This window comes from Kogia breviceps, chromosome 1 (assembly GCF_026419965.1).
Source record: "Kogia breviceps isolate mKogBre1 chromosome 1, mKogBre1 haplotype 1, whole genome shotgun sequence".
In the NCBI taxonomy this organism is placed as follows: Eukaryota; Metazoa; Chordata; class Mammalia; order Artiodactyla; family Physeteridae; genus Kogia; species Kogia breviceps.
Genome location: NC_081310.1, coordinates 4,554,402 through 4,579,053, shown reverse-complemented (window position 1 = coordinate 4,579,053; position 24,652 = coordinate 4,554,402). Strand labels below are relative to the sequence as shown.

The window sequence follows — 24,652 nt, the reverse complement described above, 5'->3', positions numbered from 1 at the left end:
AGAAAAAAAAGTCTATAAGAAAGGAAAAAACTAGAAGGAAATTTAGAAATGCAAAGATCCTTGAGGACCAAAAAGATTCCTCTATAGTTGTTAGACATTAGTATTAATTGATAGAAAATTTTACTTTGATGCAATTAACCTGCAGTAATATTCTGAAAATATTCTCTAGTTGTAAATGCAAATCTGAAAGGTACCACCCAAGGAAATATGGTAGTATCTCCTCATGGTTATCAGAAAGTTCAAATGCTGACACAACCAGTCCTAGTAAAACTAGTAATCATATATTTGGCTTCAAATATGATAATTAATTTAATCAATAAGATGATATAAGAAGGCAAAAATGAAAGCCACACAATTAAAGTACTGTTTTATATCAGCTGACTTCAGTTAGATTTCATCTACCTTCCTGGTTGTTTAAATGCTTAAATACTCCCACAAGAAACAAACAAAGGTTACTCAGAGACCGACTACCCAGTACAGAGGATCCCTAAAGTAGATTGTGTTCTCCTCCCGTGTGGAGCTGTGGCTTTTTAACAAACGCATCACCTTGCTGCTATAACACAGAGGCAGAGAGATCCTTAGCCCAAGAACTTCGTTCTAGCTGTTTGTTACCTTTGCATCCCTAATCAACATCAGGCAAAAAATTTCCAGCTCTGGATTCACTCCTATACTTAAAAATCTCTCCCTAATTTCAAAGAAATATCAAGAAACAACCCCTATTCTGAAAAGCATCTCACACTGTACCTTTTCTGGAAGAAGAAATACGAGGAAAACAATATTTTTCTAATCTTAAGAAATGACTATAGCAAAATGTATCTACCTAAAATAGCCTATGCATTGCTTAAAGGGCATGAGTTTCAGATAGTATACAGCCTGACCAAAATTTTTAAATTTTTATTTCCCTTGTAAAATGATGAAAAACTCCAAGTTATTCTATTAATTTATTTCTCAAGGAGATTTTATTAACAAAAAATAAACAGTATGTCTTTATCCAGATTATTCATATACTTTTACTTCTCTATTAAAAATTCTCATCAGTTCATATACTTTTTACTTCTCTACTAAAAATGGTTGTGTGGAAATCACATATTTAAAACTTGGTTATTATTCATAGTATTCTGGAAAGTGTTTTAGTTCCTTCCCCAAAATGAATTTAAGAAAGTGGAAAGAGAAACGCCAACTACTATATGGTAACTATTTAGCATTCTGGAACACCTGTCATTCCAGAAAACATATTTTGTAAACCTCCGAACCACAAAGAAAGTAACTATGATAAAACTTCAGAGCAGTTACAGAAAGGTCAGTTCTTGGAGGAAGTTGTGAGGAATAAAAACAGCCCATTATACGTATTCAGCTCTTTACAGGGTGCAAAACGTTTTTGTCTGCGTTATATGAACTCGAGTTGCATCTTTCTACCGTAAAGCAGGCCAAGCAGGTGGCGCCACAGGCGGAGCAGTCGGACGGGGAGGAAGTGGGCTTTGCAGTCCCGTGGGTCTGTGGGTCAGGCCACTGGGACCAGGTCTGTTACGTGGCTGCTGCAACGTGTAGCACGTGACAGCACGCCACCAACTTAGTTATTCTGACAAATAACTTGCCAAATGAGGAAGCTGAGGGTCTGAGCTGATTATCTGCCAAAGTTCACAAAGATCGCAACTGAGAAAGAATAAGAATCTAGGTATTTTAATTCTTGGCTCATTAGTCCTTCAGCTTTCAAGACTGAAGGATAAATAACATGAGAAGAGTTAAGTTATAGAGATTTCCTCTGTATGACTTCAAAGCGATTAGAAAGGAAAGGGGGCTGCTCAAAGCTGATACCTTAGGAGAAACAGCCCATGGTAAGAACCGCCCGTAATAATAATGAGGAATCATGTGGCATAGGGACAAACAGGAAGTCCCTAAGTAAACAGCTTAAGACAACAGGAAAACATGTAGTACAATTTAGGTGGATTCCTGGTAAAAAAATTTTTAATGGCTAATTGTCTCTTTCAACTCTACTGCTTTTAAGTCTGAAGGCTCCTATTCCCACAAAATTTAGGAGACAAGCACATTATTCTCTGATAATGTGTGTTTTTTAAAAAAGGCTGTTTTTCTTCTCAAAAAATAAATCTAAATGCTAAAAAAAAAAACCCCAACCCTCAGTCCTTCTTTTAAAGTAACTGGATTATGGAAACAATAAGCATTATTGAGGAAATTCTTAACACTGTACTTGTTAATCAAACAAATGATTTTCTCACATTCAAGGACAAAATATCTTTCTCACTTGTGCAAAGAATTTCTCTTCAAATATATTTGCTTAAATTCCAGTAACCTGCAGTCACTTATCAAAAAATGTAAATTGGTCTAAATCGTTCACTGAGGCCAGAAAAATGCCACTAAAACCAATGATTACCTACCACCCCTTCAAATTTCTTTGGTAACCAGTCAGTAAAAGAAGAAATGGGATCAAATAAACACAACACTGATCAGATTATGCCGGGAAACTAATGAAGAAACCAACGCTATCGACGGAGAGCAACCACACACGTCTACACAAAACCCATCCGAAAATGTGGCTCCTTTTAAAGTTCAGAAAACTGGATGTGGATTTTTAATAACTAGTCTTATATTAAATGATAAAAAAAATAGAGGTACAAACTACTAGGTACATTGTAAAGTAAACAAAATACTAGGATGTAATGTACAGCCCAGTATAATACACAGCCAATATCTAATAATAACTTTAAATGGAGCACAATGTAGAAAAATACCAAATCACTATGTTATATACCTGAAACCGATATAACATTGTAACTCAATTTTAAAAAATTATGGAGGAAAAAAACCATGTGCTTAACTACTCAATATTCCTCAGTTGCTTTTTCACAGACCGATATTTGGGTTTAATTGCATCCTTTGTCCTATCTGTGGTCTCTTCGATGACCTTTTAACCTCTATGATATTCTTCCCTCTACACATTTTCTGATATTCTTTTTACTTTCCTCTTAAGATAAGGCTGAATGTCCTACAAGTCTCCCATGAAAGGGATCAGGAGTAACGCGGATTTCCTTCACAGCTCTGACCACAGGGATTCGGGGGACAGAGAAGCGTTTTGGAAAATCCACACCCATCCACAGCTGTTAACCACAGTTGCAGACCCAGAGTGAATCTAGGTGCTCTGCACGTGCTGTGCTGCCCAATGGCCACAGTAATTACACAGCCCCACTGTAATCACGTTCATTTGATCATACCCGTGCACATTAGCAACAAACATAGTATATAAACTGCCACTGTAATGCAACAGAAAGAGGAGAATGAAATGCTTGTCTAAAATTTCCTATATTTGCTTAAAGGAACATATGATTTTTTCTTTAGCTTCAGTGAGTGTTGATTTCTCCCACAGGGATCTTTCTGAAGGTTTTATATATTAAAACATCTTCAAAGGATATTCAAAAGAGACAGGAATTTTGCTTTCATCCATCAGAGCAGAGAAGGCTTGAGTACTGCTCTTGTTTACTGAAGGTCTTCTAATTGAGAGGATCTCTTATCGTAAGAAGGCAAGATCACAGTTATCAAAACAGGAGCTCTGAAGCCAGGCAGTCACGTGTGACCTTGGGCAAATTACCGAGGTGGGTACCCTCATAAAAATAAGGCTGCACCCCAAAAAACAACAAAAAAAACCCCCAAAAAACCAAACCAAACGACCTACTCCAAGTCCCTCACAGGCTGCTGTGAGGGTTAAGGGAGATAATGCTTGCAGAGCCCTTACAAGAGCTTCTACCACATGCTAACATTCAATAAGTACGAACATTTATCATAATTTTTACTGTAACTATGAGAGAAACAAGAAAATTATAACAGTTTACTTTCTGAACACTAGTTCGGTATCTCCGACCTATTCTTTCTCACAAATGTAGTCTAGATGACAAATGTTTGGAGCAGACGTCTAGAACTATTTTTGGAACTATACATACACATATATCTCATTAGTAAGAACAATGCTAATTTTTTAAAGATCATTCGTCTTTTTATTTCAAATTCTAATGATTTTGCTTTATTTTCTTCTAAGAAGATTCTCTATGTATCTCTAAGATAATAACCTAAAATCTAATAATTAAAAGAACAACCCTTGACAGCCAGGCATCATCTTCTAAGGTGCTTTCTTGCTGTACCTACTGAAATGAATGCTTGTTAAATGATGCTTTCCTTTTGGATCAGTACTGGCTCCTTAAAGTAAAATAAGAGTTCAAAACCTTTTTCATTTTAAGAAGGAACAACAAAGTGGCTGGCATTAAGCTGCGCTGAAAGTGCGGCAGAGTCTCTAAACCGGATGCTAACTGCTGGTAAATATTCTTTTCTCTTTTAAACAGCAGGACCTTTCGTGAAAACATTTGGTGACCCTCCTCCCACCAGAAAAGCCACCTACCCTCTAGTCTGTTACAGAGGTCTGTGGACCAATGGTGAAGACTACAGGATTTCCCCACACAAAAGGATCATAGTTCCACCCCATTACTGTCACACGATGTCATCCTCAATCCCACGTAAGATACCAGCCCCACGGGTCACAGCGATAATGAGGCGGCAGGTATGTAAATGCTGAGTAGGCGCCTCGAGCGATTCGTCCGTGAGCTGTGACACTATTTTGCTTGTCGGAGTTGAAAAGTAAAAGAGCCTATTTTAACACAAAAGTTCCATTGAAGCTAAATTTTTATCCATAAGCTGAGGAGAGCAAGGAGCTGAACGATTCCACATTCAGCTCACTTGCTGAGTCAAGGAAACTAAGTTTTTCCCAAAGCTGAAAGCTTTCAGTGAAATGCTACGCTTACATCAGAGCAAGGTCCGTAACTGCTCAGTACCTCTTATAACGAACAAACAATCTCAATGGTTTTCAGATTTCTGTGGTGCAAAAATAAATCTTATTCAAGATTAAAATTAAGTTTGGGGGAATGTGTAGATGAGGACTTATTACTCTTTGTCTTTTCACATTTTATTTCTCAATGCTAGCAACTATTTATTCACACACAGACTAAAGGTTTTTTTTTTCCTAAATTAAACCTACATATAAGTGGAAACACTACTATCACACCAGGTGAAAATGAACACACCAGGGATTATTTGTTTAGTCCATCCCAAATCTAGAACAGCACCTGGTACACTGGAAACACTCAGCAAATACTGGCTGAAAGACTGAAGATGACATTTCAAGGTCTCAAGCAAAATTCTCTGCCAGAATCAGGACTACATACTGGGGCATCACGTACAGAGTACCAGCCCCTAAGCCATTAGTTTCCTTAGTACTGTAACACTGAATTATCGACATTTCGAGCAATGTAACTGCTCAATTATATTACAGTTAATTATATTAAATAAAAACGGGGTATCACCTAACTGTGTGCCACACATACAAAATAAGACGCCTCCTTCCACCGCTTTAAGTGAGCACTTATTACAGTGACAAGCGTAAGAACACGGGACAGTAAACCGAAAAGTCTGTTCCTAACGCTGCAGGGCCTGCACAGCAAAAAAAAGGTAGACTTCTACAGTGACACTCTTACTACAGGAGCAGCTGTGGTGGTCAAGCCTTTCTTTCTGGGCTACATGAAAATCTACTACAGTGACAACAATCTCAGTTCTTTAGTTCTTAGTAGTAGATATCACTAGTAGTTTTCTAGTGGAGAAAACGAGTCAGGAGGCTGGAAAATACAAACTAATTGCATTTCTATGATATTCATCTCCAGTAATATTAAGAGACTATCCAAGCAAACCACTACCAACTCATCAGACCACCTTAATACCCTGAATAACATATCAGGCAAAGTAACAATACTATAGCTCTTCTAAGATGAAAAAGTGTATCTAAGATATCAGACATTTAGGAGAAAACAGTTGCTTATAAAGTAGACTATATGAGACACAAGTGCAAATAGCAAGATAGTTGTTATTCAGAAAATGGATAATCTCACTGGAACTAGTCTTTACCTCCACAAAAGCCACCTGAAGTGATCTCTTCTTCAAATACGTCAGAGAAACCCTTTCCCGCATTGAGTTTTGCCAGTCGACCATCGATAAACTGAAATTAAAAAGTGTCAAATATGTTAATTTACTTCAAAGATTTAATTTTTACTTACAACAAAAATATGAATAGCAGACAGTCATATAAATTACACACATATGTGTGTACACACATACAGATACATGACAAGAAAATTCTCAAACCACTGAAATAGCAGGTACTCGGTAAACAGCAGCTTGTTAGTTAAATGACAAATGTACGGCACAGACTAACTTCATTAACAAGGAGTAAAACAGCGTGGCAGTAAAGGTCACAGCCTCTGTGAGGGTCTGCATGAGGCTGCTGCCAGGCGAGCCTTGGCCCGTGAGGCTGTGTCCTCCCCCGAGGCCTCAGTTTTCTCAGTATCTGCCTCATGGCATTGCTGCAAACATTAAATTAACAGACTTATTAGCACAGCCTCTGACGCAGTAAGCATGCAAGAAATGTTAGACGTTACTATTTTTGAGGTTAATATTAACTTCATCCAGTAAAATACAAGTTATCTAAACTGTTATGTTCTAAAGCATAACAGAGCACCAGATAATTCTAACCATTTAACAACAAAATAAATATGACTTTCACAATTCCTGGCATGCATAGTGACTGAATGATCAGAACTACGGCTATGAACATGAATACTGTTCAGGTAAACGCACGCTGACTTGACTTGCATGAGGTGGTTTTCAGCAGTATTTTTCAGCATTCGGAAAGAAGAGATTGGGGTGGGAAACAGATGTTACCAAGAGCACCTGGAGATCCTTTTCAAAACACAGTACCCGGAGCATATCGCCCACCACCTGTTTTGCCCTATCTCTCTCCTGTTCCTACATACACAGCATAGCAGAATTTTGGGGTTTTGAAAAATAACCTTAGGTGATTATTTTGCTGACCAATCCCAGGCATAAACCAGTGATATGTTTTACACGCACATGTACTACTGGTACTTGGTTAGTTTTATATTGTTAATCTGTGGCATCTGACACTGGTATCACTTACATTATGAAAAATATTATAAATGTTTTGAGGTTTCTCCACTCATAAGGACGGTGAAGTATCTTCAAGGTTCCATTGCATGAGAGGCAAAGGATAACACAAGAAAGACTTAAATGATGCTTGAAGAGCAGACTTGAAGATCTGCGGATTAACATAAAATGTTCATTTTCATTCTGGAATTAATTAATCCTGGCCACAATTTTTTCACCCTAGAAATTTAAAGTTTAGTTAAAATAAGGTAGCTTATATTAGTTAAAATAAGAATTTAAAAAAAATTCTCACAGTCCGCCCTAGTTTTCTGGTTAAATGGTTAGTGGACAAAGCCACCAAGGGGAGTGGTGAGGGCAGTGCTGTTCCCAGGCAGCAAGGTGAAGACCAGGAACAGCAGGAAGTCACAGCAGGTGTAAGATTCTGAGACAGAAATGTCCTACAGACCCAAATTAATGAAGAATGGCAAATGAATCGAGATTCCTATTCAAAATGTGGTTTAACTACCTTATTACCATAGAATGGTTTTAACCAAAAATGTGGTAAAATGGGTTTAAACAGACATAGTCCAAAAGGATACAGTCCTGGGGGACCTTCAAGATGGTGGAGGAGTAAGATGTAGAGATCACCTTCCTCCCCACAAATACATCAGAAATATGTCTACGTGTGGAACAGCTCCTCCTACAGAACACCTACTGAACGCTGGCAGAAGACCTCACACCTCCTTAAAGATGCCTGAAGGTGACCTACATGCAGAGGAGGGCCAAATCCAAAGCTGAACCCCAGAAGCTGTGTGAACAAAGAAGAGAAAGGGAAATCTCTCCCAGCAGCCTCAGGAGCAGCGGATTAAAGCTCCACAGTCAACGTGAAGTGCCCTGCATCTGTGGAATACCCGAATAGACAACAGATCATCCCAAAATTGAGGTGGTGGACTTTGGGAGCAACTGTAGACTTGGGGCTTGCTGTCTGCAACTGACTTCTTTCTGATATTTATGTTTATCTTAGTTTAGTTTTTAGTGCTTGTTATCACTGGTAGATTTATTTATTGGTTTGGTTGCTGTTTTCCTTTTTAAAAAATTATTATTATCATTTATGTTAATAATTTTATTTTCCTTCCCCCTCCCTCCCTTCCTTTCTTTCTTTCTTTCTTTCTTTCTTTTTTCTCCCTTTTTTGTTTGCCGTGTGGCTGACAGGGTCTAGGTGTTCCTGTCTGGTGTCAGGCCGGAGCCTCTGAGGTGGGAGAGCCAAGTTCAGGACATTGGACCACCAGAGACCTCCCGGCCTCACATAATATCAATCGGTGAGAGCTCTCCCAGGGATCTCCATCACAACGCTAAGACCCAGCTCCACTCAACGACCAGCAAGCTCCAGTGCTGGACACCGATGCCAAACAACTAGCAAGACAGGAACACAACCCCACCCATTAGCAGAGAGGCTGCCTAAAAGCATACTGAGCTCACAGACACCCCAAAACACACCACTAGACGTGGCCCTGTCCACTAGAGAGACAAGATCCAGCCCCACCCACCAGAACACAGGCACCAGTCCCCTCCACCAGGAAGCCTACACAGGCCACTGAACCAGCCTCACCCACTGCGGGCAGACATCAAAAACAAAGGGAACTACAAACCTGCCGCCTGTGGAAAGGAGACCCCCAAACACAGTAAGTTAAACAAAATGAAAAGACAGAGAAATACACAGCAGATGAAGAAGCAAGGTAAAAACCCATAAGACCAATCAAATGAAGAGGAAACAGACAGTCTACCTTAAAAGAAATTCAGAGTAATGATCATAAACATAATCCAAAATCTTGGAAACAGAATGGAGAATATAAGAAACATTTAACAAGGACCCAGAAGAACTAAAGAGCAAACAAACAATGAAGAACAACACAATAAATGAAATTAAAATTTCACTAAAAGGAATCAAAAGGCAGAATAATTGAGGCAGAAGGACGGATAAGTGACCTAGAAGATAAAATAGGGGAAATAACTACTGCACAGCAGAATAAAGAAAAAAGAAAGAAAAAGAATTGAGGAAAGTCTCAGAGACCTCGGGGACAAGAATAAATGCACCAACATTCAAATTATATGGGTCGCAGAAGAAAAAGAGAAAAAGAAAGGGTCTGAGAAAATATTTGAAGACATTATAATTGAAAACTTCCCTAACTTGGGAAAGGAAATATTCAATCAAGTCCAGGAAGCACAGAGAGTCCCATACAGGATAAATTCAGGGAGAAACAGGCCAAGACACATTAATCAAACTATGAAAAATTAAATACAATGAACAAATATTAAAAGCAGCAAGGGAAAAGCAACAAATAACATACAAGGGAATCCCCATAAAGGTAACAGCTGATCTTTCAGCAGAAACTCTGCAAGCCACAAGGGAGTGGCAGGATATATTTAAAGTGATGAAAGGGAAAAACCTACAAGCAAGATTACTCTACCCAGCAAGGATCTCATTCAGGTTCAATGGAGAAATTTAAAACTTTACAGATAAGCTAGAGCTAAGAGAATTCAGCACCACCAAACCAGCTTTACAACAAATGCTAAAGGAATTTCTCTAGGCAGGAAACACAAGAGAAGGAAAAGACCTACAATAGCAAACCCAAAATAATTAAGAACATGGTAATAGGAACATACATATCGATAATTACCTTACATGTAAATGGATTAAATTCTCCGACCAAAAGACACGGACTAGCCAAATGGATACAAAAATAAGACCCATATATATGCTGCCTACAACAGACCCACTTCAGACCTAGGGACACATACAGACTGGAAGTGAGGGATGGAAAAAGATATTCCATGCAAATGGAAATCAAAAATAAGCTGGAGTAGCAATTCTCATATCAGAAAAAACAGACTTTAAAATAAAGACTATTACAAGAGACAAAGAAGAACACTACATAATGATCAAGGGATCAATGCAAGAAGAAGATATAACAATTGTAAATATTTATGCACCCAACATAGGAGCACCTCAATGCATAAGGCAAATGCTAACAGCCATAAAAGGGAAAATCAACAGTAATGCAATCATAGTAAGGGACTTTAACACCCCACTTTCACCAATGGACAGATCCTCCAAAATGAAAATAAATAGGGAAACACAAGCTTTAAATGACATATTAAACAAGATGGACTTAGCTGATATTTATAGGACACTCCATCCAAAAACAACAGTATATACTTTCTTCTCAAGTGCTCATGGAACATTCTCCAGGATAGATCATATCTTGGGTCAAAAATCAAGCCTTGGTAAATTTAAGAAAATTAAAATCATATCAAGTATCTTTTCCGACCACAATGGAATGAGACTAGATATCAATTACAGGAAAAAAACTGTAAAAAACACGAACACATGGAGGCTAAACAATATTCTACTAAATAACCAATGAATCACTGAAGAAATCAAGAGGAAATCAAAGAATACCTAGAAACAAATGACAATGAAAACACAATGACCCAAAACCTATGGGATGCAGCAGAAGCAGTCCTAAGAGGAAAGTTCATAGCAATACAATCCTACCTCAAGAAACAAGAAAAAGCTCAATAAACAACCTAACCTTACATCCAAAACAATTAGAGAAAGAAAAACCCTCCCCCCCAAATTTAGCAGAAGGAAAGAAATCATAAAGATCAGATCAGAAATAAATGAAAAAGAAATGAAGGAAACAATAGCAAAGATCAACAAAACTAAAAGCTGGCTCTTTGAGAAGATAAAAAAAATTGATAAACCATTGGCCAGACTCATCAAGAAAAAAGGAGAAGACTCAAATCAACAGAATTAGAAATGAAAAAGGAGAAGTAACAACTGACACGGCAGAAATACAAAGGATCATGAGAGATTACTAAAAGCAACTATATGCCAATAAAATGGACAACCTGGAAGAAATGGACAAATTCTTAGAATAGCACAACCTTCCGAGACTGAACCAGAAAGAGATAGAAAATATAAACAGACCAACCACAAGCACTGAAATTGAAACTGTGATTAAAAATCTCTCAACAAACAAAAGCCCAGGACCAGATGGCTTCACAGGCGAATTCCATCAAATATTTAGAGAAGAGCTAAGACCTATCCTTCTCAAACTATTCCAAAATATAGCAGAGGGAGGGACACTCCCAAACTCGTTCTACGAGGCCACCATCACCCTAATACCACAGCCAGACAAAGATGTCACAAAAAATGAAAACTATAGGCCAACATCACTGATAAATACAGACACAAAAATCCTCAACAAAATACTAGCAAACAGAATCCAACAGCACATTAAAAGGATCGTACGCCATGATCAAGTGGGATTTTACCCAGGAATGCAAGGATCCTTCAGTATATGCAAATCAATCAATGTGATACACAATGCTAACGAACTGAAGGATAAAAACCATATGATCATCTCAAAAGATGCAGAAAAAGCTTTCGTCAAAATTGAATACTGATTATGACAAAAACCCTCCAGAAAGTAGGCATAGAGGGAACTTACCTCAACATCATAAAGGCCATATATGACAAACCCACAGCCAACATAGTTCCTAATGGTGATAAATGGAAACCATTTCCTCTAAGATCAGGAAAAAGACAAGGTTGCCCACTCTCACCACTATTATTCAACATAGTTTTGGAAGTTTTATCCACAGCAATCAGAGAAGAAAAAGAAATAAAAGGAATCCAAATCGGAAAAGAATAAGTAAAGCTGTCACTGTTTGAGGATGACATTATACTATACACAGAGAATCCTAAAGATGCTACCAGACAACTACACTAGAGCTAATCAATGAATTTGGTAAAGTAGCAGGATACAAAATTAATGCACAGAAATCTTCATATTGCTATACACTAAAGATGAAAAATCTGAAAGAGAAATTAAGGAAATACTCCCATTTACCACTGCCACAAAAAGAATAAAATACCTAGGGATAAACCTTCCTTAAGAAGACAAAAGACTTGTATGAAGAAAACTATAAGACACTGATGAAAGAAATTAAAGACAATACAGACAACTGGAGAGATATACCATGTTCTTGGACTGGAAGAATCAACATTGTGAATATGACTTATATTATCCATAGCAATCTAAAGATTCAATGCAATCCCTATCAAACTATCAATGGCATTTGTCACAGAACTAGAACAAAATATTTCACAATTTGTATGAAAACACAAAAGACCCCAAATAGCCAGAGAAATCTGGAGAAAGAACAACGTAGCTGGAGGAATCAGGCTCCCTGACTTCAGACTATACTACAAAGCCACAGTAATCAAGACAGTATGGTACTGGCACAAAAACAGAAATATAGATCAATCGAACAGGAAAGAAAGCCCAGAGATAAACCCACACACCTATGGTCACCTTATCTTTGATAAAGGAGGCAAGAATATACAATGGAGAAAAGACAGCCTCTTCAATAAGTGGTGCTGGGAAAACTGGAGAGCTACATGTAAAAGAATGAAATTAGAACACTTCCTAACACCGTACACAAAAATAAACTCAAAATGAATTAAAGACCTAAATGTAAGGCCGGACACTATAGAACTCTTAGAGGAAAACATAGGCAGAACACTCCATTACATAAATCACAGCAGGATCCTTGTTGACCCACCTCCTAGAGAAATGGAAATAAAAACAAAAATAAACAAATGGGACCTAATGAAACTTAAAAACTTTTTCACAGCAAAGGAAACCATAAACGAGATGAAAAGACAACCCTCAGAGTGGGAGAAAATATTTGCAAATGAAGCAACCGACGAAGGCCTAATCTTCAAAATATACAAGCAGCTCATGCAGCTCACTATCAAAAATTAAACCACCCAATCCAAAAATGGGCAGAAGACCTGAATAGACATTTCTGCAAAGAAGATATACAGATGGCCAAGAAACACATGAAAGGATACTCAACATCACTAATCATTAGAGAAATGCAAATCAAAACTACAATGAGGTGTCACCTCACACCAGTCAGAATGGACATCATCGAAAAATCTACAAACAATCAATCCTGGAAAGGGTGTGGATAGAAGGGAACCCTCTTGCACTGTTGCTGGGAATGTAAATTGATTCAGACACTATGGAGAACAGTATGGAGGTTCCTTAAAAAACTACAAATAGAACTACATGTGGTACATGACCCAGCAATCCCACTACTGGGCATATACCCTGAGAAAACCATAATTCAAAAAGAGTCATGTACCACAATGTTCATTGCAGCTCTACTGACAAAAGCGAGGACATGGAAGCAACCTAAGTGTCCATCAACAGATGAATGGAGAAGATGTGGCACATATATACAATGGAATATTACTCAGCCATAAAAAGAAGCGAAATTGAGTTATTTGTGGTGAGGTGGATGGACCTGGAGTCTGTCATACAGAGTGAAGTAAGTCAGAAGGAGAACAACAAATACCGTACGCTAACACATATATATGGAATCTAAAAAAAGAAGTGGTTCTGAAGAACCTAGGGGCAGGACAGGAATAAAGTCACAGACATAGAGAATGGACTTGAGGACACGGGGAGGGAGAAGGGAAAGCTGGGACAAAGTGAGAGAGTAGCACTGACATACGTACAATACCAAATGTAAAACAGCAAGCCAGTGGGAAGCAGCCGCATAGCACAGGGAGACTGTGACCCCCTAGAGGGGTGGGAAGGGAGGGTGGGAGAGAGATGCAAGAGGGAGGAGATATGGCGATATATGTATATGTAGAGCTGATTCACTCTGTTATACAGAAGAAACTAACACAACATTGTAAAGCAATTATACTCCAATAAAAATGTTAAAAACTAAAAAGAAAAAAAGAAAAAGGATCCGGGTCTGGCTTTTTTGTTAGAGTATGAGTTGCTCTCATAAAACTTAGAACTGAGGGCAGGGGCCATAGATTATCCATTTTTACAGCCACGTTATGCTTGGCATGGAGAAGGTTCTGACGGAGCAAATGAAAATGAACGTGGAGTCTGGAGTCTGAAAGCCCTCCCTCACACTCTGCCACTTATTAGCTTTATGATCTCAGGCAACTTGCCATCTCTGGAGCTCTGTTTCCCCTCGTATAAAATGGGAATAATAATACATAAATACCCCATGGGGTTTTAAGAGTTCACTAAAATAACGTGAAGTGCCTATATTGTAGACACAGAGTAAACGTTAAATAATCAAGTTCACTTTCCCGACTGTCACCACCATTTCCATCGCTGGCAACCTCTGAGGCTCTTGAGTGAGGGGTCACGGCCCCTCAGGTAGGCAGCTTTAACACCTGGCGGAACGCCTAACACATAGTTGGAAATGAATGTTTAAGAGGGACTGGATACACTGAAACAATGCTAAAGGGCATACACTTTGCATGGTTTTAAAGTTAAAGAACTGTAAGTTGTGGAATTATTCATTTCATCTCGAGATAAGAGTAACTTCCAACCTTGGGCACCTTTGCTACATACAATAAATGGTTAAGGTGAAAATAATATAGTTTAAAATGCTTGCAGAATTTGACTTGCACACACTTTCAGCACAGTATGATAAATCAAACTAAAGTGATCTAAGGTGACGGATTTTGAAAAAATAAGGTGAAGCAAAATGATAAATTTAAAATAATACATTACTGACAAATGGAACAAACTCAGACATCCTTTTAAAGGACTTAATTTGCCTTAAAAGATTAAGACTACAAGACTTTTTAAAAGGTTTTCATTTTTGTGTTTACTGGAAATAATCCATTCATTTTAGTTTGAGTGGAACAGTTCAAGTCTAAAAAGAGATAAATCCCAAAACTATTTACTGATGATGCGTTTCTGAGGATGAGTAACTACTCTGTGTTACTAAAGTAGCGATTTGAGCCAATAGAAACTCATCACTTGGTAAAATGCCCCGGTGTTATCACTGGCTTTGCAAACAATCCTGTCAGTGACTGACACTTATCAACATACATACTTAATGAAAATGTCTGTTCTCAGAAGATTAATTTTGTACGCGCACACACACATTACATACACACACATACCAATGCAGACACCCAGGAATAACTGAGAAGCGGTATTAATGGAGAGGAATTCTGAACGTAACAGTTCTCTAAACTCCTTTTTCTATTTTTGATTTAATAACGGCTTTTATTTTTTCCAAGTGAGATTGGTTCATGGTCACACCACTCTAATAACTCTGGAGCATTTCATAGTAAGGGAAAACAGTAGCTACAGTTGTATAGATATAATTTTGAACTAAAATGTATTGCCTGTTGGAAGAGCAATGTCTATATAATGTGCTGTAACCTGTCGCTTGACTAGTACTTACCCACATCACTTAGTAAACATGTATCTAAGACATAAGTTAAAATTAGGTGCAAGTAGATTTTTAAAAGAATTTATGAGTATGCTTTAAGTTAATGCTTTTTACATAAATCTTAGTATTTTGCTTTTTACTCCAAAAGTAAAAATTAAAACCTGAAACTAAACATGCTAAATAATCACACGAAAACTTAAATAACATAACTGGAAATCTCAAAAACATTCATAGACGTAATTCCATAGTATAGATTCCATAATTTACTTATAAACTATAAATAGACAAAATTTATTTAATAAGAATAAATTTAGTTCTCAAGATCAATAACATCATCCCCTCTAAGTCATTAACAGCTGCAAGAACTGGATTTTGTTAATCCTTACAACGTGCTCTTAAAGTGGTGTAACAGGTTACAAGATAAATGTACTTAAGCAGTGAAACTGCTGCTTCCTGCTGACTTTTTTTTTTTTGATATTGACATCACCAAGGTTTTCCAACGAGTTTTTATCTTCAAAAAGAAGTGAGAGAGTGGCATGGACGTATATACACTACCAAATGTAAATTAGATAGCTAGTGGGGAGCAGCCGCGTGGCACAGGGAGATCAGCTCGGTGCTTTGTGACCACCTAGAGGGGCGGGATAGAGAGGGTGGGAGGGAGGGAGACGCAAGAGGGAAGAGATATGGGAACATATGTATATGTATAACTGATTCACTTTGTTGTAAAGGAGAAACTAACACACTATTGTAAAACAGTTATACTCCAATAAAGATGTTAAAAAAAAAAAAGAAATTAAAAAAAAATCTTAATAGGAAACGGAGTCAATCTAAAGAAATTATCTGTTGTTGTAAATGCCCTTCAGCAAGCACTATTGTTAAATGGAGATGAACATCTCCACTTCAGTTTTTAACATGTAATTAAATATAAAATGAATGTTTTACAGATGTAATAAAACATAAAGAACAGACTTGATGGCAAGCATCTTTACAAAAAATATAAAAAGTATGTTCTGATGAGATTCACAAGTTAAACGTGACTAGGTGGCCAGTAGGCCAGAGGGAATGTATCTTTCTTCTGGGAGACAGTGTATGTTTTTCATAGTGCTTTGATTCTTCACCAGTCAGCGAGTTTCTGGCATTTCGTCCAAAAATCCAAAACAAGGTATGCTATTAATCCGTGTTCTGATGACTTCAGTGGTCTAGGAATATGTCCTCTAAATATTTAATTGCAATTGATCCATCAAAACTCTGAGGACGACAACAATTAAATTTCAAGATTCTTATATCATTTTTAAAGAAATATTTGATTTTTTAAATTAAAAGCTCATAAAAAGATTGTTCTGGGGAGAGGGGGCCAGGGAAGCACTTCTCTACCAAGCTGGGGAGGGGGAAGGGGGAGCACTGTTTTTAGTGCCCACATGACAGTCTTGTCCCTGAAGAAAAGCAGCAAATGCACTGGAGCCACACAACACACAAATCCACACAACACACAAATCCACACAACACACAAATCCACACAACACACAAATCCACACTCCCACAGCCCTTCTCCACCCGAAGGAGAGATGAGCAGGTCTCAAAAATTTACCTCATATTAGAAACGCTTCTTGGGCACAAAGATAACTATTAAAGTCTTAAGAGCCAGAGAAAAAGACATTTTTTAACGAAATGGAAACCTTTAGAAATTTAAAGAAAAATTTACATACTGCAGAAAAATTACTTTTAAAATATATTAATTTCTTATGGATCTTTAAAATTTTCCTTTCTATGTAAAGCTTTGGGCTAAAAAAAAAAAAGTAGTCTAATTTAAATATTTCTTCTTAAACAGGCTCAGTAAATCTTGACAGGTTAGTGAAAACCACACTGAAGTGCTACAGTAAATTCATCAACAGATACTTTACAGACGCCTGCTCGACGCTCGGCATTCAGCTGGTAGCTATATATAAACACAAAGTGCTCTAACAAGTGGGAAAAAGGTAGGTCAGCTTAAAGCTAAACCAAGAGAATTAATGTGAAGGAACAGAAATAGTTATTTTTAGTCCATTTCAAGGATTAGGTAATCATATGACTGTCGTATACTAAATTCGACCACCATGGTATAAGGAACAGAAAAACACTTTGAAGGGTATTGTAAAAAGCCCACCCGGTGCAATTTATCAACAGAACTAATAATAAGTTTTGGAGTAAAAACTAATAACTAATAACTAATATCCTTCCAGGATATATCAACAGACACAAAATAATCTGCAACAGAATTAAGTCTTTTGAGCTTCATGATCACCAGATAAAAAAAATTCATTAATTTGTTCATTCAATAAACATTTAATTGAATGTTTACTATATGGCAAGCACTTTTCTATATGCCTAAAAAAACCAGAAATGAAGGAAACAGACAAAAATTCACACCTCCGTAATGTTTAAACATCTAGCGTTTGGGGCCGGGGGGGCAGAACAGACAGCATGAAATAAGACGTGTGATAAATTATGTGATGTGCTAGAAGGGAATGAGTGTCGGACAGTAAAACAGACCAGAGCGAGGGAGCTCGGGGAGTGTGGGGCAAGGAGCTCTCCGTGTCGACGGTGTGGCCCAGGGCGGACATCACCACGAGGACGGCCGCTGAGCCGAGGCTGGAGGGCACCGAGGCAGCGAGTCCGCGGTCCGGGGGAGGCGGAGAGCCGGGAAAGGGGAACCACGGGCATCTACAAGGCACAGAGCAGGTGTGGACGCACCCAGCAGGCCTGTACCGAGGTCCAGGGGTTGAGAGAGAAACCAAGCAGCGGTGATGCCTGTTCTCACCTTCATTCACCGTCTGCAGTCTCAACGGTGCTCTAAACGATGCCGAACAACCTCCTTTTTTCTCCAGCCCGCGTCTACTTCAGGTCTTCTCTCCCCTTAAAGGCCCAACCACCTCCCCTTCCTCTCTCAGCCCTTGACCTTGCTTCCTAATCTCACTGGAAAAAAAAAAGAAAAGAAACCTAAAGAAGCTGAAAGAGAAACTCTGCCAGCTCCTGGCTCGCGCCCCACCCAGCTCCTCCCTGCTGTCAGGGGGTGTCTGCGCCAGGGACCAGCTCCTCTAACGCTTCCTCCTCCCATCTCCCGAGTGGACCCATCTCTGCCAGGTCTGCCCTACAGCCCACGAACACGCGCTTTCTCCTCCTGACTCCATGTCTTCTCTGGCCTTGTCCACTTTGATGCTCCTCTTTAGGGTAAAACTCCGAAGTGCGGCCAGTACTGCTGTCTCCAGGCCCTCCCCGCCCGCACCCTAATCACAAGGGCTCCCTCACCTCTCCGGTAAAGCTGCTCCTGCTGGGGTCATCCTATCTCCATGTTACTAAGTCCAGTGCTCAAGTCCAAGCTCTTCCTTGAATCAACCTGTCACAAGCATCTGACACAGTTGGGTCCCTCCACTGTGGTGTCCTTTCTCTACTTGGTCCCAAAGGGACTCACTAGCCTGAATCCTCTCCTACCTCCAGGGTTACTCACTCCTTCTCGGCCTCCTTGGTCACGGCCCTCTGCTATTTCCTGGTCCCTGGACCTCTGGTCATTCCTGTTTATACTCACTCCTTTGGTCATCTCACTTGGTCTCCAGTCTAATGACTTTACCTACCATCTACACACTGATGGCTCCCAAATTTATCTCTCAGGTCTAGTTTTCGCCTCTGCCTCATCTATCCATTGGCCTAATAAATATCTTACTTGGATGCGTCTAAAAGACGTCTCAGACTTAACACGTCCAAAACTGAACTCTTATTCTTCCCACCAAAATTTCTCCGGCCCACAGTCTTGCCCGTTGCGGTAAAATGCGAATACATCCTGCCCGTTTCTTGGACGAGAAACCATGGAATCACCCCTGCCTCCTTTCTCTCACACTGCACGTTACATCTTTCAGAACATCCACTGGCTATCTTCAGAACACATCCACAGTCTGACCAGTTCTCTCATCTTCCACAGACCAGTTCCAAAGTGCCCTCTCCTCTCACACAGATTACAGCCCAGCCTCGAAATCTTCCTTCAGCTTTGCACCCTACAGGATGGTGCCCACATGCCACCTTCTCCGTGACACCTACGCTGACTAGGCTACTTTGAGTTGCAAGCTCCCTCCAACCCCGGTGGCCCCCCTGCTTGTTCTATTTACTTTTCCACAGTCCTTATCATCTCTGAACATTCTACAGAACTTAGTTAACTCACTGTTGGTCCCCCTCCCACCAGAAACGCAGAATTCTCAACGTCAGCAATTCTTATCTGCTTTGTTCTCCAAAGTATCCCAGCACCCAGAACACTTCCTAGTAGACAGCAGACACTCAAATTATACTGTTGAATGAGAGAATGAATAAAGAATACTTAGATGAGTGTTTCTAAAATTTTAGTGTGCCTATTTTTATGGTATTTCATTAACAATGTAAATTTCTGGGTTTTAATCCAAGCCTCCTAAATCCAAAATTTTTGATGGTGAGACTCAAGAAGATGCGTCTTTAATAGACTTTCTAGCTAAATCTGCAGGTGGTTTGAGCCCACAGTTAGACAAACGCTGCTTAGGATACTACTTGAAACTCGTTAACAAAGGATGCTGAAAAAATGTATCCCTTGTCCTAATAAGCTCTCTCTCCTTGTGTATTCCTTTTTCTACCAATAGGTGTCCATGTCTTCCCTATGTCACATGTTATTTTTATTCTTTTTTCATGTTATAAAATATGTGCTGGATACAATTACCATCTCCCGTCCATTCATATGTCAAATATTTCCTAATACCCCCGAACTGTTGAATTTTTAGTACTAGTAATGCATGTGTTGATCTTAGCTATAGATGACATACCATAAATAAGTAACTATCGTGCTTCTTTCAGAAAAGATCAATAGGAAAATGTAGATATGTATAAGAATTTTTTATTTACGTTAAAAGATTTCTAAAATCTCCAGCTAACATAAAAGGAAAATATTTGGCTTCTGACCCACTCCTTTTATCCAATATCTTATGAAGTCAGAGAAAGTGGGTCGTAGCACAAAATACAGAGAGTGCTGAGGATCCCACAGAATTTTCACTTTTACACACTATACCATTAAGTGATGCTAGGTTTGAAATTACAGACACCACTCAGTTGAAACACCTGACTCCTACAATGTTTGGATTTTCCCAAATGAAATAGATTAAGAGCTTATAAAATATCCATTATATTCAATTTTATGAGCTCATCATCTACCAAAAGCATAAAGACATTTTCCTGCCTATTTCTTATAACAGGAATAGCAGTTTTTATTTGATTTCTTTATTTAACAATATTGTCTACTACAAACTAGATATTAGAATACAAACACTTTAAAAATGATCCTTGTCTTTACAGAGCCTACAACTCAAGAAGGAGCCAAACAAACCAACAATTATCATATGGTACAAATCTAAGATGCTAAAAGGCAAGGAATTTATAAAAGACTGAGAGATCAAGAATCTGCAAAAGGGACATCTGAACCAAGTCTTAAAGAATGTCTGAGTTGAGTAATGTAAAATGGAGAGAGAGTGTTCAAGCCAGAGAAGACAGGAAGGCAACAGGCATACATGCATTTATTCATTCCTTTACTCCTGAAGGGACGGTAAGTCTTAGTGGCTCTGTGGACCCAAGTCCTAACTCTACCACATACTAGCTGCTGTGTACACTCTTAGCAAATTATTTAACCTCCCCATAATTTAGGTTTATAACCTGCAAAGTGGCAGTAATAAAATAGGTCATTGTGAAGATTAAACTTGTCTAGATAAAGCACTCAAATCAGTACCCTGCATAAGTCAATATTCAATACATGTTATTTTTATTTATTCATAATGACCACCATTCATTCTCTATTTATTAAGTATCCATTACAATTCAAGAGAGAAGCGTAAAGAGGTGAAACCATTTTCAGACACCTAAGAGCAAACATCCAGAATGGCTGCAGTAAGGGTATTTAGAGTGGTATTAGAGAAAAAACTAGAGAGACAAATGCCAGAAGATGACAGATTCTGTGTGCCAGGCTAGGGTGTGAACGTCACCCTAGATATAATGAGAAATATGTAAGATATGCTTTTCAGAAAGAATACTCTCAAAGCAGACTGGAGGATGGCTTGAAAGGGGGGCTAAATGAAAGAGCACAACCGGTTACCCAACAAGTCACTGACACTGAAACGGGGGAGAATAAAATAAGCAAATCTAATATTTAGAAAGCAGAACCAACAGAACATAGTAAACAACTAGAAACCGGGTGCAAGAAAGGTTTGTGGTGATGGTATGAGAAAAGATACGCCTAATTTTCTGGTTTAGGCAACAGGGTACAACTAGTTCCCGAAAGAAGAGGTGCAGGAGGGGCCAGTATGTGTGTGTATGTGCAGATGCACGTATGTATATGGGCAATGCACATGTTTGTATGGGAGTGTATGTATATGCATACACGCATATATACATTTGCATGGGTCTAGACTAAAGATACGTTTAGGACTTATCATAATAGGTAATTAACGCATGTACGGTCCTACATAAGGAAGCCCAGTGAGCTGGTATGAGCTAGAGATGTAGAGGTCTGAGGACAGAGACATTCAGGGTATAGACAGAGGCAAGTGTAATGATAAAGGGCCCAGGAGGAACTGCCTAGAGAAAGGGAAAAAGTTAGAATGTTGTATCACGGATAAAAAGAACAAGAGTATTCTAAGAAGTACTACTAGTCAATATGCCAATAAGCAAGTATTTAAGAAGAGCAGAGCAGAGGACTTTTCTCCTGTTCACTACAGTGGTAAAAACAAAGGCCACCCTCGCAGGAGAAACCACACGTCCACTCTTTTTCAAAACAATTTACAATAGCCAGGACGTGGAAGCAACCTAAGTGTCCATCGACAGGTGAACAGATAAAGAAGATGTGGCACATACATACAGTGGAATATTACTCAGCCATGAAAAGGAACGGAACTGAATAATTTGTAGTGAGGTGGATGGATCTAGAGTCTGTCATACAGAGTGAAGTAAGTCAGAAAGAGAAAAACTAATACAGTATGCTTAACACATATATATGGAATCTAAAAAAAAAAAATTTCTGATGAACCTAGGGGCAGGACAGGAATAAAGATGCAGACGTAGAGAATGGACTTGAGGACACGGGGAGGGGGAAGGGTAAGCTGGGACAAAGTGAGAGAGTGGCATGGACATATATACACTACCAAACGTAAAATCGATAGCTAGTGGGAAGCAGCCACATAGCACAAGGAGATCAGCTCGGTGCTTTGTGACCACCTAGAGGGGTGGGCTAGGGAGGGGGGGAGGGAGATGCAAGAAGGAGGGGATATGGGGATATATGTATATGTATAACTGATTCAGTTTGTTATACAGCAGAAACTAACACACCACTGTAAAGCAATTATACTTCAATAAAGATGTTGAAAAAAAAAGAAAAGAAAAATTACAAACCAAAAAAAAAAAAAAAAGTGTTCTCTTCCAGTATGCAGAATGAGAACATTATTGGATGGGAAAGTTTGAGAAAGACATATTTATTTTATCTTATGAGGAACACTAAAAGAGGTTTCGCCAAGTTGAATTTCCCTATCATTTTCCACTCTGATAAAGTTAGAATATGGACAAGCAGAATTATTTTGTGGAAAAAATGTATCTACTGTAATATATTTGGGCTCCAGATGTCCAACAGTGACCTAGGCTGCCAGCGACTAGAGAGTCTGTATTCATGGACATCCCACAGGTCTGGGGTCTGCATAAAGCTCTGGGATCTCCACACTAAGTTCAGCCATGGTCCTTGGCCATGGGGAGTATACAGTAAAATGAGCAGAAACAACTTTAGTTCCCATGGCCTTCATAACAAAACAATACTCAAGAAAATAATTTCCTCTGCTGGGTTAGTGTAATAGGAAACAAAAGGAAGAGACCTAAAATTAATGGCTTAAATCTCTGTAAAGCTGCAAGCTAAAGAAGGTGCTGTCAGAGCCATGGGTTTAAGAAGTGGTTTCTGGGATTCCTTCCAAATCCATTATCTAAAGAGGAATTTATCCAAATGGAACTTCCTATCATCTGTCTAAGCCATGTTTATTCCATGGTATCGTGGAATGTTAGAGCCGAAAGGTATCTCAGACTTAGTGACCTTTTAGTCTAATTCATGTTACAGATGCAGTAACTGAGGTCTAAAGAGGATAAGAAGTCAGCTGTCAGTGAAAACAAAGCCTATTACCGGCAAATCCAGAAATAGTAAAAAAAAAAATATATATATATATATATGCTTTTATACAACACTTAAGGAATTTAAATAATAATAACTTAAGTAATTAATAGCCTAATTAATGACAAAGCCAACTACCAGAACATTTCCTCCCTACAGAAAAGATCATAATCCTTTCAGCTTATCCTTTCCTTGTCTTTATAGTTTTATCACATTTCCCTAAATAATACATTATTTAGTTTTCCTCGCTGTTGAACATTATTACATAAAAGGACTCATCATATCAATTCTTCAGTGATTTGTTCCTTTAATTCATTCACATTTAGTTTTGCTGAAGCTCGTTCATCTCCCTGTTGTGCAGCTGTTCTATTGTATGAATGTAACAATTTATTCATCTTAATACTGATGACTGTCTAAGATTACCAGCAGTACTTTGCTGTTATGAGTAAGTTTAGTAGATGATTTTTGGTGCACAATTTAGAGTGAAATTGCTGGGTCAAAAGAAACTGAAGTTTAAGTCATAGCACCAAAGTGGTTCGTCAATAAGTTGTGCAAATTTTCACTCCCCTCAACGGCTGAAACGTGGTCCCGTGCTCCACGTCTTTGCCAAAATTTCAGATTTTCAGGGTTTTTAAAACTGGGCCAGTCTGGTGAGTGTGAGGTGGTATTTTCATTGTTTTTTGTTTTGTTTTGTTTTGTTTTTGTTTTTGTTTTTGTGGTACGTGGGCCTCTCACTGTTGCAGCCTCTCCCGTTGCAGAGCACAGGCTCCGGACGCGCAGGCTCAGCGGTCATGGCTCACGGGCCCAGCCGCTCCGCGGCACGTGGGATCTTCCCGGACCAGGGCACGAACCCATGTCCCCTGCATTGGCAGGCAGACTCGCAACCACTGCGCCACCAGGGAAGCCCACGTTATGTTTTTTATTTGCTGTTCTCTGATTACAGATGAGGTGGAGCATCTTGTATATCTTTATTAGCCATTCGGGTTTCTTCATTTGCATGTGCTTATCCAAATCTTTTGCACAATTATATATGTATTTTATTGACATGGGAGTTTTTTTAATATTCTAGTTTCTAAACCCTTGGGTGGTTCAAAAGTATTGCAAATATGGAGTCTTTTGATGGCCAAAAGTTCTTAATTTCAATGAAGTCAAATTTATTAGGCTATTTCTTGGTTTTTTTGTTTGTTTGTT

The 24,652-nt window shown here is 38.7% G+C and overlaps 1 protein-coding gene across 8 annotated transcripts in view; it reads right to left on the bottom strand.

The window, feature by feature from the left end:
* Positions 1–24,652, bottom strand: part of DENND1B (DENN domain containing 1B) — a 258,787-nt gene that overhangs the window by 51,931 nt on the left and 182,204 nt on the right. For all 8 annotated transcript variants that reach the window (XM_059055774.2, XM_059055749.2, XM_067027477.1 and 5 more), the window contains one exon: positions 5,956–6,046. In XM_059055774.2, coding sequence (XP_058911757.1) covers positions 5,956–6,046 — 91 coding nt within the window. The remainder of the gene's footprint in view (positions 1–5,955; positions 6,047–24,652) is intronic.